The 16188-nt window shown below is 48.8% G+C and overlaps 1 protein-coding gene across 9 annotated transcripts in view; it reads right to left on the bottom strand.

Annotated features, from left to right (window-relative positions):
• CABP1 (calcium binding protein 1) overlaps nt 1–16188 on the bottom strand; it is a 73080-nt gene that overhangs the window by 31493 nt on the left and 25399 nt on the right. For 2 of the 9 annotated variants that reach the window (XM_083717503.1, XM_083717500.1), the window contains exon 1: nt 7637–7728. Coding sequence is in view for 4 of the 9 variants with exons in the window: in XM_083717502.1 (XP_083573628.1) it covers nt 6364–6903 (540 nt within the window). In the remaining 5 variants the exon portion in view is untranslated. Of the gene's footprint in view, nt 1–6363; nt 7616–7636; nt 7740–13476; nt 13602–16188 lie in introns of those variants that run through there. The other 7 variants (XM_083717506.1, XM_083717504.1, XM_083717508.1 and 4 more) reach the window with 7 other exon arrangements.

The raw sequence follows: 16188 nt of genomic DNA, 5'->3' as shown, positions 1-16188 counted from the left end.
TAGGCCAAATGTTAGGAAACTGTAGCCATCCAGATGTTGCTAGACTACAGATCCCCTCATCCCTGACCATCTCTGATGGATGGGTCCATAATTAACACCATGTTCATCCACCAGTCTAGACTAGGGGTTCAAAGGTGAGGGTGTGGCTTGCTATTGTCCATATAACCACCAACTCCTTTGCCAGAAAACTTCTTGATCTTGGACTTAGAGCAGCGGTTCTCAACCTGTGGGTCCCCAGATGTTGTTGGACTACAACTCCCATCATCCCTGAGCTTTGGCCTTGCTTGCTAGGGGTGATGGGAGTTGTAATTCAACAACATCTGGGGATCCACAGGTTGAGAAAGGCTGACTTAGAGGGTCTTCGAGAGACTGCTTGGGTATGCTCCTGGTCTATTGATTGCCCTGTCGCACAGCAGCATCCCTGATTGGGCTGTCCAAGGTAGGCTCTGGGGTATTGTTGGATTTCAGGATGATTGTCCCGAGTGACCTCAATATCCATGTGGAGGAAATCAGAGTTACAGTGGCTCCAATCCTAACACCAGGACCAAATCAAGAGAGTAGCATTAGGTGAGTGCTTCTCAGCCCCTGGGTAGTTACGTTAATGGGGTGCCACATAGCACTATCTTATCTCCAATGCTATTTAATATCTATGTGAAGCCACTGGGAGTGGTCATTAGGCATCTTGGGGCAAGGTGCCATCAGTATGCTGATGACACTCGGCTCTATTTCTCCATAACATCTGAACTGGGAGAGGCTGTGCAGCCCTCTAGACCAGTGCCTGGATGCAGTGGTTAGATGGATGAGGAAAAACAAGATGAGCTTGAATCTTGGCGAGATGGGGACACTGTGGATGTGTGGTTCCTGTGTCTGAGAAATTGGTCAATTGCCTATCTCTGAAGGAGAAGGTTCAGAGTCTGGGGGTGATTCTGGACCTATCTTTGTTATTGAAGGCCCAGGTAGCCTCAGTGGCTAGAAGTGCCTTTTACCAGCTGCAACTGGTATGGGAGCTACAGCTGTTCCTGGACTGGGAAGGCTTGGCCATAGTAGTTAATGTACTGGTTACTTCAAGATTAGATTACAGTGGTACCTCCACTTACGAACTTAATTCTTTCCAGAGGGCCATTCTTAATCCGAAACCATTTTTAACATGAGGCACGCTTTCGCTAATGGGGCCTCCTGCTGCCACCACGCCATCGCCGCAAGACTTCTGCTTGCATCCTGGGGCAAAGTTCGCAACCAGGAGCATCTACTTTCGGGTTAGCGGCGCTCATTACCTGAAGCGTTCGTAAGGAGGACAGTATGTAACCCGAGGTTCTACTGTACTGCAATGTGCTCTAAGTGGGGCTTCCTTTGCATTTGATCTGGAAGCTGCAGTTAGTGCAGAATGCTGCAGCACGACTGCTGTCAGGAGACCCTGTCAACATATAACATCTGTGCTCAGAGATCCACACTGGTTGCTGATTTGTTACCAGGCCAAGTTCAAGACACTTAACAACTTGGGACTAGTTTACCTATGAGATAACCTTGCCCCACATGTGCCCTCTCATCCACTTTAATCAGCAGAATGAGCATTACTATGGGTGCCATATGATACGCATTTTGCATTTGTAAGAACTCCATCATTTCATATGGCAGCGCTTACCCTTTGGAACTCCCTGCCTATTGACACCAGGCAGGTGCCTTCACTGTACTCTTTCTGTGCCTGCTAAAAGCATTTTTGTTTAGACAATTTTTTGTTTAGTCAAAGCCTATCCAAAAGATGTAGAATGTTGACATGTGCTTTAACCTGGTTTTTAGCTTATCACTGATTTTAATCATTTTTGAATGTTTTGAATTATTTTTTTTTACTAACAATTTCATTGTTTTGTTCTCTTTGTAAAGTGCTTTGAGGACTTTTTACAACCAAGCAGTATTTCAACCTAGTGAAACAAAACAAAAAAGCTATGCGGACTGGAGCGGATGGGAGTCTAGCAATACCTGGAGGGTCACAGGTTCCCCACCTCTTATGTAGACAAGGCATTACTGAGCTGAGTGAACCAGTATTCAGTTCTTGATATAAGACAGTTTTCTATCTTCCTACAAGACTGACGCAGGGAGGGGGACCAGTTTGCCAGCTGGTATGGTTTCTCTCCTTGACATAACACATGTAATAAGAGGAGACTGGCACTCTGCAATCCTGATCATTAAGGCGCCCCCTGAGGTGCTCAGTACTCCTCTCCACAGACTCCTCCAGGCAACCATTTCACATTTCCATAACTCTGTGTATGGGGGAAGTGCATGTGGATGGACAGTTAACCACCCTACTCGCTCCAGTTCTGTTGTCATGACCTGCGGGTCCCTCCTGTGTTAGGGTTGCTAGGGGGTTGCCCAGAAGGCTTGAGCCCTGGGTGTTTTCTCCTGGGCCCCTGATCTCCTTCCCCTCTGTTTTAAAAAAATTAAGTCTGTTTTTTTAAAAACTTTGCTTAGTGATAAACACAAGGAGGAAAAGGATCCAAATGGCTATAAACCTTGATGGCTATGTTTTGCCTTCACTGTCAGAGGCAGTAATGCAGAAGCTGAATACTAGTTGCTGAAAACCACAGAGGGGAGAGGGCTGTTGCGCTCAGGTTTCCCTCCTAGGCTTTCCTTTGGGGGCATCTGGTTGGCCACTGGTAGAACAGGATGCTGGACTAGATTAGGGGCAGACTTTGGTAATATTTCGTAATACGGTGCCCTGTGCGAGGCCAACATTTGGTGCCCCCAAATGGATCTTCTCGATTTTGTATCTCTTTGGCTCAGTGCTCTGTGCGGGGGAACAGCTTACACAACCCTAAATCCGGCACTGGGTAGATGGGCCACTGGCCTGATCCAGCATACCCTTCTGGTGGTCTTATGCTCTTGGGAAGTCCACAAGTAAGGTCTGAATAGCCTCGCTGGTTGCTTGCCTCCAGCATCTCGTCACTAAAACCCTACCTAGATATGCCAGGGATTAAACCTGGGGCGTTCTGCATGCACAGCAGATGCTCTACCGTCAAGCTACAGTTCCCCCTAGTTTGTCTGAAACAATGGTGTCCTGCCTTTCCACCAAATGGTACTCCCAAGAGCACACTTCAAGGAGAGCACATAGATTGGGAAAACTGCTCCTGCAGACATTACCGTACACACATGCCAATCTAATGTATGAAGCACTTCCCCAAAGAAGACAAACAGTGTCATACAGAGCTTTAGATGTACTTACTCTGCATCTCCCTGGAGACACCCCCAGCTCCTAGTCTGTCATCTCCTCTCCCTAGTCCCCAGCTGCATGAGAAATACAGGTTGGGCTTGTGATGCAATGCATCATTGGAGAGCCAAATCCCTCTCTCCTTGCATTTGCAAGATCCTTATTTTGATTTCATGGACTGCTTGTGCTAGGACAGTGTGTTGTCTGGGGCTGATGGGAGCTGTAGTCCAAAATGTCTGAAGAGCACCGAGTCAGGACTGGTTGGTTAAAAGTTACACACTGTAGCCCCATCACGATTGAGATAGGTTGGCGGCAGAGGTTGTATGAAGCCTGAGCAGAACAGTTGGGGGTGTTAATGCTTCTCTCTCTCCCCAGAGGGGAGCCAGTGGTGGCATACTGGTTACATTGTTAAACTAGGACCTGGAAGACCAGGGTTCAGATCCCCACGCAGCCAGCAAACTCCCAGGGTGACCCTGGGCCATTCACCATCTCTCAGCCTAATCTAACTCATGGAGTTGTTGTGAGGATATGTTGGGGAGGAAGAGAACCCTTGAGCTCCTTGGAGAAAACGTGGGATATAAATGTGATAGATAAATAAACAAACAGTAAAATAAATTTTCTTCCTTATTGTGAAGGAAAGAAATTAACTCCTCCTTCCACCTCCCTCTTTTTCAGAGTTTTCAGGAATTTAATTTGTACCTGCCTTTGCCATCCTAAGGACCTCCAGATGTTTCAGAATACAACTCCCAGCTGTGCTGGCTGGGGCTGAAGGAGGTTGTTGTCCAAAACATCTGAAGAGCAGCCAGTTGGTGAAGAGCTTGCTAGAATACTTCTGGGAGGGAGCATCTTATGGGGTGGTTTTTCTGCCCCTTCTTGCTCTATCCCTACAGATAGGCTGCAGAAAGGGACAGGTTAGAGACAATCCCTCTCTCTTTAGCCTCTCCATCACATAGGGAGGATTCATTCTCAGCAAGAACACTTGGACGCCAATCTGCTTGTGAAAATTATCAGAGATCGCAAAGAAAGGGATATACGATAACAACAAGAAGATGAAGAAAGTAATAAAGGACTATCTGGACTGAACTGGATAGAACTGTTTAATTAAGCAGCAATATAAGTGATGTTTGGACTCATTCGGAGCTTGATGTATGGGTACCCCCAACAAAATTTAAAATTCGGCTGTATAATTTGGAATTCATGTGATTTGGATAATGTGATGTGATTGGCCTGTTAATAAAAATTATTTCTAAAAAAAACCAAAAAAACTTGGACGCCATCAACTTGACACAACAGCATCAAGAGCCAGCCTAACCTATCTCACAGGGTTGTTAGGAGGATAAAATGGAGAGGAGGAGAACAGTGTATGTCACCTTGACCTCCTTGAAAGAAATCTAACAATAAACAAACAAACAAACAAACCATTCTACGCATCCTGCCCAATTTAAAATCCTGACTGTCTGAAGATTTCAGACCTGGATAAAAAGGACTTTTTAAAAAATGCTCATGCAGAGAGAGCTGTTATCAACCAAATGTTTTGCGAGTGGCAGTGCAGGATTGGACCCAGAGCACAACTTGGCACCTGAAGCAAACACTTCAAGGTCTCTCCCACTCCTTGTCCCGCTCTCTCCACTATGTCTAATTCTAGTGCTCTTTTATTTGGCTGACGCATCAAAATAAAAATGCATTTTTAAAAAGGGTCAGTTAAATGGCTGGAATTGGCATTTGTCACTCCCATAAACTTAAATGTCAAACCTTTCTGGGTGGAAAGATACAGGGGCCACCTGCAGGGAGAAGATTATCAGCACTATTAAAAGATGGCAGAGAATGAGATAGAGATGGAAGTTGCTGAGGTTCTCTTGCACAAGCATCCACTGTTCATTTCAATGGGACTTGTGCAGGAGACCTTCCTGCTGAACTGGGCCTCCTCTTACTTTGCCAATGGGGCATCCTCCAGATGTTTAGGACCTCAACTCCCATCAGTATGTCCATACTGGCTGGAGCTCATGGGAGTTGTCATCCAAAACATCTGAAGAGCACCAGGTTGGCGAAGCCTTACATAGCTTGTGGTCATGCATAGGTGTCATCCTATGCTACTGGCACCCAACCCAGACTTGGTCCTGAAACAGTTTTCACAAGTGGAACACCCAGAAAAAAGAAGCAAGGGAAGTTTTCTCACCTTCAAGGTGCATCTATGTGAAAATGGTCACCATTGGACGTGAACAAAGCAGTGTTAAAATCAAACCCAATATTCGAAGGTCAGCTACAGGAGCTCAAAAGACAAGTAAAGGGATAGGCAACCCATCCTTAGGTTTGCTTAAAGTGTCTATTGCATTATTATTATTATTATTATTATTATTATTATTATTATTAAATGTATTATTTTTAACTGTTTCACTAATTCACCGTCTTTGCACTTACAGTCTCTCCAACCTTCAGCCAGCCCCAGCAACACACAGGACTGAAGCAGAAGCGGTGTCTCTCCTCTCACTCAGAAAGACAGTTCACTTGACCCCAAAGCTTCGGCCGATACCCAACACACAGGGGTGCGCTCAGGCACAATTGGCACACATACACACACCAAACCAAACCGCTGAGCAGGACCCCTTCCCGCTTGCTGCGTTCTTTTGCTCTTCACCAGCTTCTTTTCCACGGGGATTGCTTTAGGTGGCTTGTTGGTCCCTGCCAATGTCTGCCCGACCCACTTCCTTTCCCTGGCGACTCCTGAGGACTAGCTGCTTAGCCCTGCCTCACTTTACCGATGCTCTCTCGCGCGCAAACCTCTGACCCGGCGGTTGCCTTGCATCACTTTACCGGTGCTCTCGCGCACGCACACTTTTGACCCGGCGGTTGATTCCTCCTGAGAACCTGGGGTAAGGTGCACAGGGAGGACTCTAGGAGAATTTGGAGTAGGGGCTTTGCAGGGAGGAGGAAGAGAAGCAGCTCCAACGTCTGTTTTCGCCCCCTCTCGCCCCCTCCTTCCCTCCCAGCATAGCTCCGCTTGAGTTTCCTGCCAGGCAGCCCCGAAGCAGCGCATTTCCAGCCAGAAGTTTCCGAGCTCTCTCCTCCCCAACCCCGCATCCCGTCCCAGAAGGAAGCGCAGGAAAGAGAGGAGTGGCAAGGAGGGGGCAGCGGAGTTAGAGGAGGGACGAAGGGCCCCTTACCTGGCCAAAGACGGAGCTGAGGATGGGGTGGAGCTGGTGGAAGAGTGGGTCGACTTCCGCGCCGGGTTTGGAGGCGGCGGAGCTCTTGCTGCTGCCGCCGCCTCCGCTGCCGCCGGAGGTGCCTTTGGGGGACGCTCCGTCGGGCAGCTGGAGGGACTCTCGGCTGGCTCGTTTGCCGCCCAAGTCCTGCCCCCGACCCGCCGTCGCTACCCCGTCGCTCTCCGCCTCCTGGCTGGCACTCCGAGAGGAGCCGCGCGCCCGGCCGCTCCCGCGTCTCCGCGGAGCCGCCTCCGCCTCGTCGGGCTCCCCCAGGCGATTCTGCTGCTGCTGGTGCCTCCTCAAGCTGCCGTTGGAGGAGACTGTGGCGCCGGCTCCTGGGTGGCACAGGGGCCTCCTGGCGCTGGGCTCAGGGCTGCCTTCTGTGCGGCCCCCGGAGCTGCGCGGCTGCGGTTCGCTGGGCGGCCGCCTGCCGCTCCCGCCGCCGCCCGTTCGCAGTAAGGACGTCTTGGACTCGCTCTTGCGCACCGAGGAGGAACTCATGGTCGGCGCCGCCGCCGCTCAGCGGACCAGCATCTCTTAAGCCGCCAGGAGGAGGAGGAAGCCGGGAAGGAGGGGGTAGAGAGGAGGAGGAGGAGGAGGAGGAGGAGGTGGGGGGGACGCGTCTTTATATCTTCTCCCCCCCCCCCCACCGCCCCACGCCTGGGGAAGCTCCTGAGCTGGAGGCGACTGCCGCCGCCGCACTTCAGCACCACAGCCCTCGGACAGCGCCCGGAGCAGCAGCAGTAATAGTAGCAGAGGCGCCGCCAGGCACAACCGCCGCCGCAGGTGAAGCGCCTGCAAAGCTGCCGCCGCCGCACTTCAGCACCACCGCCCGCGGACAGCGCCAGCAGCAGCAACAGCAGCCGTGAATGGAGAGAAGAGGCTACGCCAGGCAGAGCCGCAGGTGAAGCTCCTCGCCCCGCAGAGCCGCCGCCGCAGTAGCCGCAGCCTCCCTCCCTCCGACCGCCGCATCGGCTCCCCGAACCCCGCGGGAGCCCCGGCAGTGGGTGGGAAGCGCCGCGCCGGCGGTGGGATGAAGGCGCAGCGCTGGCCTTGGGAAGGAAGGAGGCGAGGAGGGAGGGAGGGAGGAAGGCGACCCTCACTTCCCAAACAGGAGTAGTGCGGAGGGTGGGGAGAACCTTCGCCAAAAGATGCACCAAAGCTTCCCCCCCTCCCACTCCCCGCCTTAGCAGACACCGGATCCCCTCCCTCCCCCCCCTCCTCGCTCCCTCACCTGTGGAGTCAGCCAACTTTCAACGCCAGGCTCACCCTGGACCAGAGCATGAACTCGTAGATGAGGAATGAAGACAGAGAGGCACTTTGGAGAGCTCCAGCAGAGGAGGAGGAGAAGGAGGAGGAGAATGGCAGCAGAAACAGCGCCCTGATGGAGGGGGGGCTGTCGCTTGGCACAGCCAGATTTAAAGGGTCCCAAGAATGGCACCCTTGTCACAAGACCACTCTATTGCCTTCGGAGAGATAATGAAGTACTCTTGGCATCCACAGGGGTGAGGTGTAATCCTGATGCCTGCCTGTCCTGCTTCCCTATGGTCAGCTCAGGAAACAGAATGTGGATGTCACAGAGGGCATCAGGGTGGGAGGCCCCAGAGCCCTGGGTCAAAACTGAGTGGGACATACTCAGGCACAAGTCCCACCGGTGTGACTGCCACCCTGTTCTGTGAGCACCCCCCCACATTCAGTCCGAAGGGGGCCTGCACTGACATTCATTTATGACAGTCATCATGGAGCTCAAGGTGAGGCACAGGAGGTTTTGCCAACCTGCCCCCCCCATGGGAGTTGTAGTCCAAACCATTTAGAGGGGACCAGGTTGGCAAGTATAGGGTTTCAAGTCCAGTCCTAGCCTGGAAATAGCTGAGAACCTCCTGGTGATTGATAAGGACAGCCTAGACAACCAGTGGTGATCTGAGCTAGCAACAAAATCAGGCAGAGCAACAGAAACGGCTGTTATCTTTGCACACTTGGCCACATTGCAGTCAAGCAAAAGTCAAAAGTTCTTAACATCCATCCCCTCCCCTTCACACACATCTCTCCATCCTCCAACTGGTTATGCAACCCCCTGAGTTCTGGGCCCTATTCAAAGTGTTCACATTAGTGCTTTATGCTCTAAATAACTTTGGCAAAAAATATCTGAGAGACTGCCTCCTTCCGGAGAAATTCTCTTAGAAGTTAAGATCAACAGAGAAAGCCTTCTTGGTAGTTCAACCATCCTCAGAAGTTAAGAGGGTGTTGGCCCGGGAGAGGACATTCTCTGTGGCAGCCCCTAAGTTGTAAAACTCCCTTCTCCCCACAGAGGTGCATCTGGCACCTTCACTTTACGGCTTTTTGGGGATGCTGAAGAGGCACCTATTTACTCTAGCCTTTGACACCTGACAGGTGTGTTTTCAGGACAGCCTCTGCTTCTGTGCCTGTAACTTCTTTTACCTGATCTAAATTCTTTAAATTATTGTAAACTGCCCTGGGATCTTAGAATGAAGGGTGGGTGGAAAATGAAATTAATAGTAAAAATAATTAACAACAATCACGCAAGCAGAAGGCATTATTGCACTTCATGGAGGCCACATTCCCATCAAGGAAAGGCATTCTAGGAGGGTGCAGAACAGGGACAGAGTGTAACCCGGGGGGGGGGGGATGTAATTTGGAGGGAATCCTGAGAGCCAGCTAGAGGAGACTGGAGGGTCATATTTGGCCCATAGGCTGGATGTTCCCCACCCTTCCTGCAGCTATTCTGCAACAGTCTCTACTTGTAAATTCATTAGGTCAGGTGGTCTGGCTCAGATCCATTGTGAAGCCCAAGATGCCTGACTGGGAACATCTCATCAAGTTCTCAAGTTCTGTAGTGTAATCAATCTTGGGTTAACTATCCCTCAGGGGGTTGGGGAAAGGGTATTGACATGTAATTGGATTCTCTTGTGCAAAAGTAAATGAGGAAACTGTCCAGATAGATACCCAATATCAGCAGCCAAAGGTCACACCCTTTTCCACCCTTGTCATTCTCATGTACCTTATTGACAAACATCCAGGCAGATAATCTCTCCCTGGTGGAGTTAGCTTCCCTGCCAGCTATTTTTATGTCAGAGGAACTATTTGAGACTAAAATTGAGTGTAGATCCTTTGGACCATACTCCACACCACCAGGAAGCCCTCCAACATGATATGAAAATGACCTCCTTTCCAGGCTTTTGCTTCTGATGCCCGGACTTCAGAAACACAGACTGCCTCTGAAGAGAGAGGTTCCATTTTGCTGTTGAAGTTATCATCAAAGCTGGGGGCTATTCCCACATCTTACACGGTAGGTGAGGCCCAGAGATACAACATAGTCTGGCCTCCCCTAACCTGGGGTCCTCCATAGGTTTTAAACCACAATTCCCATCAGCCCCAGCATCATAGATCCATGCAGGCTAGGACTGATGGGAGTTGTCATCCAAGGTATGTGGAGGACACCAAGTTGGGGAAGGCTGATGCAGTCAGTGCCAAGCTAGATCTAGCAATGTTTCAGATTCCAAGCAGTAATTGCTTCAAAGAAGCTTTACTTTCCAGCTGGAAACCTCATCAGGGTTGAAAGCAGTTGCCTTATTAATAGAGAGGAAATCACTGAGGCAGAAATAGGAACGAGACATTGGCTTTGGAAAGCGCTCCGGGGATCAATACAGCAAAAAGTTCCACTGGCAGCAGATGGGCAACACTCCTTCCCAGGAGGAAGGCTACATCAAGGAGGCCTTGGTAGATTAACCAACCCACTGATACTTTATCACAGGGCTGGGACACCTGCTACCCTGCACATGTTGCTGAACTCCTCCTGTGACCCTGACTATTGGTCATGTTGGCTGGGCAAATGGCATACAAAGCACATGCTCTGCCTTTAGAATGTAAGAAGAGCCCTGCTGGATCAGGCCAAAGGTTCATTAAGTCCATAGAATCATAGAACCATAGAGCTGGAAGGGACCACAAGGGTCTAACCATAGGGACCATCTAGTCCAACCCCCTGCAATGCAGGAATCTTTTGTTCAACATGGGGCTCGGACCCACAATTCTGAGATTAAGAGTCTCATGCTCTACTAACTGAGCTATCACAATGGGCAACCAGATGCCTCTTCTAGGAAGACTACAAACAGGATCTGAGCACAACAGCAACCCTCGCTTCCTGTGATCTCCAGCAACTGATATTCAGAAGTGTTTTTGCCTCTGACCATGGAGGCAGAGCACAACCATCAGTTTGGGGACAGCTGCTGTGTTCTATTATACTCCAGGTTATGATCACAGTCTCTTTGACAGCACAAGGCCCAGGTCCAGCTCGGGCACAAGGAATGTCTCCTGCAATGACTTCAGTGGGAGGGATTTTAATGGGCCTGCTGTAACCTGGTCCAAAACAGGTCATAAATGGGAGTTAAACTTCCCATGTTGGCTCATTTACTTTTTATGTACTCAGCTTCTCTCCTCCTGAAGACCATGTTTAATTTCAGATCAGCACATAACAGGAGAAGGACATTATACTTTTGGAATGCAAAAGAGCTGGCTGGCTGGCTGGATTGAACAAGACCAAGGAACAAGCCCAAGGAGGAAAAGAAACTAACACTGCTAAACTGCTCTCTGCAAGAACCGCCTCTCCAGAGGGAGTATGGATTATTTGCCATCTGGCTGGACAGAATTGTCAAGACACTTAATATCTTACATAATACGCTTATTCGCTGCTTGCTTCCCAAGGTGGAACAAACATTTCATTAAGTAACGTCATACAAAGTCAGAGGCAAGACCTACCCGTGATGCCGCTAAGGTGGGTTGCAAGTCATGGCATCCTGATGCTAGTGCGGCAAAACAGGACAAGGCATCATTGGTACAGCAGCTCAGGACAGCATTACATCACTCACATAGAGGGCAATGCAAAGAGGGGCTGTAGAGCATCTGCTTTGTATGCCTGGCATCTCCAGGTAGGGCTGGGAGAGACCCCTGTCTGAAATCCTGGAAAGCTGCTGCCATTCAGTGTGGCCAATACTCAGCTACATGGAGCAATGACATGCTGTGTTGTGAGGCAGCTTCCAATATTCCTGTGTAGTGCAAGATTGTGGCAGGGGCAGTTCTAGGGGCTGGAAATTTCTCAGCTTCAATATGGTTCATATTCAGATAGTACCTTCCCTACCTGGCTAATTAACACAGGGTAAAATCTCCACCACAAACCTCATTGAATTGAATGGGACTTGAATGAAAGCAGAAGGGTGCAGTAGCCATTTACTTCAATGCAGCAAACTTCCCATGCAATTTGGCCCATGTTAATTACCCAGAGGCAGGATGGGCCGTTTTAATTTTCCACCTCATGTGGGCACCAAAATATCCTGTGCGCAGATTCCAAGGAAGGATCATTTCACCTTGATTCATGCACATGACCTCCTTTTCATCTGAACCGCAAAAAAGTCAAACCTCTTGACTTAATGAACCAGTGAGAAAACCGATGGTGGGCGGGGGGGGAAGGAATAGAATCACAGCAGAGTTGGAAGGGGCCCCAAAGGTCGTCTAATCCAACCCCCTGCAATGCAGGAATTACAGTTAAATCTGCCTTTGTGTTGTCTGCAACCGTGGCATTCAGCTGCTGCTGGGAGAGAGGAAAACAACCTCATTGGCAGAGCATCCCCAGCCTAAAACCCTGGAGTGCTGCTGTCAGTCAGTGTAGACCAATTGAACTAGAGGGACCAATGGTCTGAGTTGGTCCAAGGCAGCTTCCTGTGTTGCTATGTCATTCAGCTCAGCACACAATACCCTTTTAGCTGCCTTCTCAAACTTTTAATTTCCTAGGTACTGAGTGCTTGAAAGGGCCCTGCGACTGACTGTAGATCCACAGAGAAAAATGTTCCTTGAAACAGATTGTCTGGAGGGTGCTAAAGATCATTACTGGATTGGAAATGCTTTGAGAGTGCTCAAAAACAGGGAGATTTGCTTTATGGAATAAATTCTGCTGGTTAACCAATGAATATGCTGTATGAGTGTCACAGCAAGAATGTGTTATGCTAGCTAGATATTGGAACACTGGAGGAAAGCTCAAATTCCTGTCCTAACGGAATGGGAAGGGAAATTGTACAAATAGGCACTTATGGCAAAGCTATTAAGAGTCAATTGAGGAAAGTCCCTTCCAGTTCTACAATTCTGTGTTTAGACAGAACTGGAAAGTGTTTACCGAATGCTGTCTTTAACCAAGCACATTCTCCACAAGATCCAAAATATTTATTTGAGATGACATAATACAGGGGTTGCCAAACTTTTTTGGCTGATGGGCAGATTTAGATTTTTGAGTGAGTGTTGTGGGTGCCACCCCCTTCTCTCTCTCTCTCTCTCTCTCTCTCTCTCTCTCTCTCTCTTTCTCTCTCTCTCTCTCTCTCTCTCTCTCTCACACACACACACACACAGATAAGAACCCTCCCACAGAAAGACAGAAAGACTTTTGGGCACACACTCACACACTTCAGTTTTCCAAAGGATCTCGGTAAGTCAGATCCAGTAGAATTAATCAGCACCTTGAAAATTTCATAGAGATGAAAGAGGAAGTGAGAAAGAATGTCACTTTTCTAACTTCCTCCTTCAGCTGTGGGTACATTTCAAAGGACAAAAAGGTGACTACATTGATCAACTCATGACCATGGAGGTAGAGTGAGAGAGGGCTCAGAGCCTCCAGAGGAGGACTTCAAGAGTGATATAGTTATATTATAATGCCTACCAAATAGTTGATGCAATCCTTTCATATTTTTCTACTTCTTTTTGTTTGTTGCTAGATATGTCATTGTACTTTTAAGTAAAGTCTGAAACATTTTCTAGGCCTCGTTTTGTTCCTGCATTGGTGGAGCATGAGAGATACCATTTTATATCAGGCCTACTTTTCGCATCTGAATGATGGAATGATCGCAGAAGCTGCACTCACAGAAATGCAGAGGAGCCCTATTAGGAAGGAACACTTTTACTGTAGCAACAACAGTAACAGGATTCTGTGCCTGTGAAAAGCTGGACACTGCAACCTGTTATCAACCGATGTGCAAGATGAGCAGGTTTGTATTAATAATACAGTGTGCACCTTACCTGACCGTTTTTGCCACAGTGTTTCATCATGGAACTCTTTGTCATCTAAGTGCTAAAAACCTGTTCTCCTTAAATAAATGGAAGTAGAGTTGCGAGGAAATGACAGCCAGTGTCCAGTGATACATCTGTGGAGCCACAAAGTACACAGTCAGTACTGGACCTATTAATATTTGGCAGGGGGGAAGAAGGGGTGTCAAAGATGAATTTAGCTGGGCAAGCTCTGCCTTGGATGTAGCCTTATACCAGGTTGGATTTGCTCATCTAGTTCAGTATGTATATATTTGTTTTTCATTCTGGCAGATGCTCTCTGAAGCAAATTCTGAGGTCTTTCTTAACTCCCCTTCCCACTCCACCTGAAATCCTTTTCATTGGAGATGCCCAGGATTGAACCCCAAACCTTCTGCATGCACAGAAATGCTCTCCCACTGAGCAATAATGAGGGGCAGGGAGGAGGCTGCAGTGCAGCCCATTTACAGCTGGAGAGTTATTTGCTGCTGCCCAGCACATCAGGCTTCGCTTCACAGGAGAATAATCCCAACAGCAAAGAAGACTTGGGAGCTTTTGTGTGTGTGCTGGCTTTAATCCCCACACAAATTGTGATTTACACTGGTAGAGTGCCTGAGAGCAGCCAAGGGCTCACTGTACCCAGCCAGTGGGGAAGGTTGGCTGGAGACATTGTGAGGATCAGAGCTTAGGGCAGTCTACCTGAACCAATGGATTTGAGTTAGAAGAAAGGCGATTCTGACTAAACCTTAGGAAGAGCTTTTTGACAGCAATAGCTGTTGAACAATGGAATGGACTCCCTTGGAAAGTGGTTGACTCTCCTTCCCTCCCTGGAGATTTTCCCCTGCATAGCCATCTGTCAGGGATTTTTTAGCTGTGATTCCTGCATTGCAGGTGGTTGGACTAGAGGAAAGGGTCCCTTCCAACTTTACAATTCTGATCTGGGGCAGATCTACCATGAAACTAATGAAGTTTAAGCTTCAGGGCTCCTAATCCAGGAGGGACCCCAGAAGAGACTTTAGTCCACATTGCTTTTTTAAAAATTGCTTTAAAAAAGGCACCGGGCATGTATATTTCCCTAAAGGCATAGGATTGCTGGATACGAAAGGGCCCCCACATCAGTTCAAGTTTCAGAGCTCCCCAAAATATAGGTCTGCCACTGACGCTGCCAGATACCTTTCAGCCCTGGGTCACCCCCAGAACCTTTGAGGGGGTCGCGTAGCCACTGCGTCCCCCCCAGAACCCCTCAAGCAGCTGCATTTACCATGGAGCCTCCGCAAAGCACACCTGTCTCGGGAGACGATGAAACCGGACTCCCCACAACATACTTTTAATTACATGGCTTCCCCCAAAGAATCCTAGGAACTGTAGTTTACCTTTCTTGGAGCTACTGTTCCCAGCACCTTTAATAAACCACAATTCACAGGATCCTTCTGGAAGAAGCCATGCAGTTTAAAAGAAGGGATATCATCTTGGTCTATGGCCAAGAGCCAGTGACAGCATTAGTAATTAGTAAGGCCTGTTATGCATTACAGAAAAAAAGAGACCAGTTTGCATAAAAAGTGCCTGTGGCACATTGAGAAATAAAGGGTTGTGTTGTGGGCTTGACCTACTCAGGTCGATTCATTCCAAGGGGTCTACTCTGAGTACGACTAACATTTGGATACAACCCAGTTGCTCTATTTAAATAGAAATACGACACATTTGAACATAGTGGGGAAGAAACCAGGTGAGTGACTTGTGTGCCTGCTCAGCCTGACGACCAGGCGCTGCTCTGCTGTCTCAGAGGTAAGCAACATGGTGCCCTCCTGATGCTGTTGGATTACAACTCCCGTTGTCTCAGTCTGCGAGCATTGCTGGCTGAGGCTGATGGGAGATGAAGTCTAGCAACTCGCTCCTACGGGGGGCAGTGACAGGCACCAGCTTGGATGGCTTTAAAAGAGGATTGGAAGAATTCACGGAGGAGAAGGCTCTCAAGGGCTACCAGCCACAATGGCTATGCTCTGCCTCTACCATCGGAGGCAGTAAATGCTTCTGAATACCAGTTGCTGGAAGAGAAAATGCTCTTGTGTTTGGGTCATGCTTGCAAGCATCTGGGTAGCTACTGTGAGAACAGGATGCTGGACTAGATGGGTCCTTATGGTCTGATCCAGCAGGCTCTTCTGATTTTCTTAACATCTGGAGGGCACTATGTTAGCTGCCCCTGGGCTGTATTTTTTAAATAAAACATTTTATTGTTTTCCAACAAAATACAAACAAAACATTAAATTTCACCCAGTTCTACCCATCTCCCCCTCCCCAGAGCAGAATATTAATACATCATATTTTGCCTTAAGCCTGTGGTGCCAGTCATCAGAGTATTTATTTGAGTATTTTATAAAGGAGTACGTGGATGGCGCTATGAGTTAAACCACAGAGCCTAGAACTTGCTGATCAGAAGGTCGGTGGTTCGAATCCCCACGACAGGGTGAGCTCCTGTTGCTCAGCCCCTGCTCCTGCCAACCTAGCAGTTCGAAAGCACGCCCGTCAGTCCAAGTAGATAAATAGGTACTGCTCTGGCGGGAAGGTAAACGGCATTCCTGTGCACTGCTCTGGTTTGCCAAAAGCGGCTTAGTCATGCTGGCCACATGACCCAGAAGCTGTACACCGGCTCCCTCAGCCAATAAAGTGAGATGAGTGCCGCAACCCCAGAGTCGGCCACAACTGGAC

This window comes from Podarcis gaigeae (genome assembly GCF_964106915.1).
Source record: "Podarcis gaigeae genome assembly, chromosome: 16".
NCBI classification, from domain to species: Eukaryota; Metazoa; Chordata; class Lepidosauria; order Squamata; family Lacertidae; genus Podarcis; species Podarcis gaigeae.
This window is presented reverse-complemented; position numbering and strand designations above follow the sequence as displayed.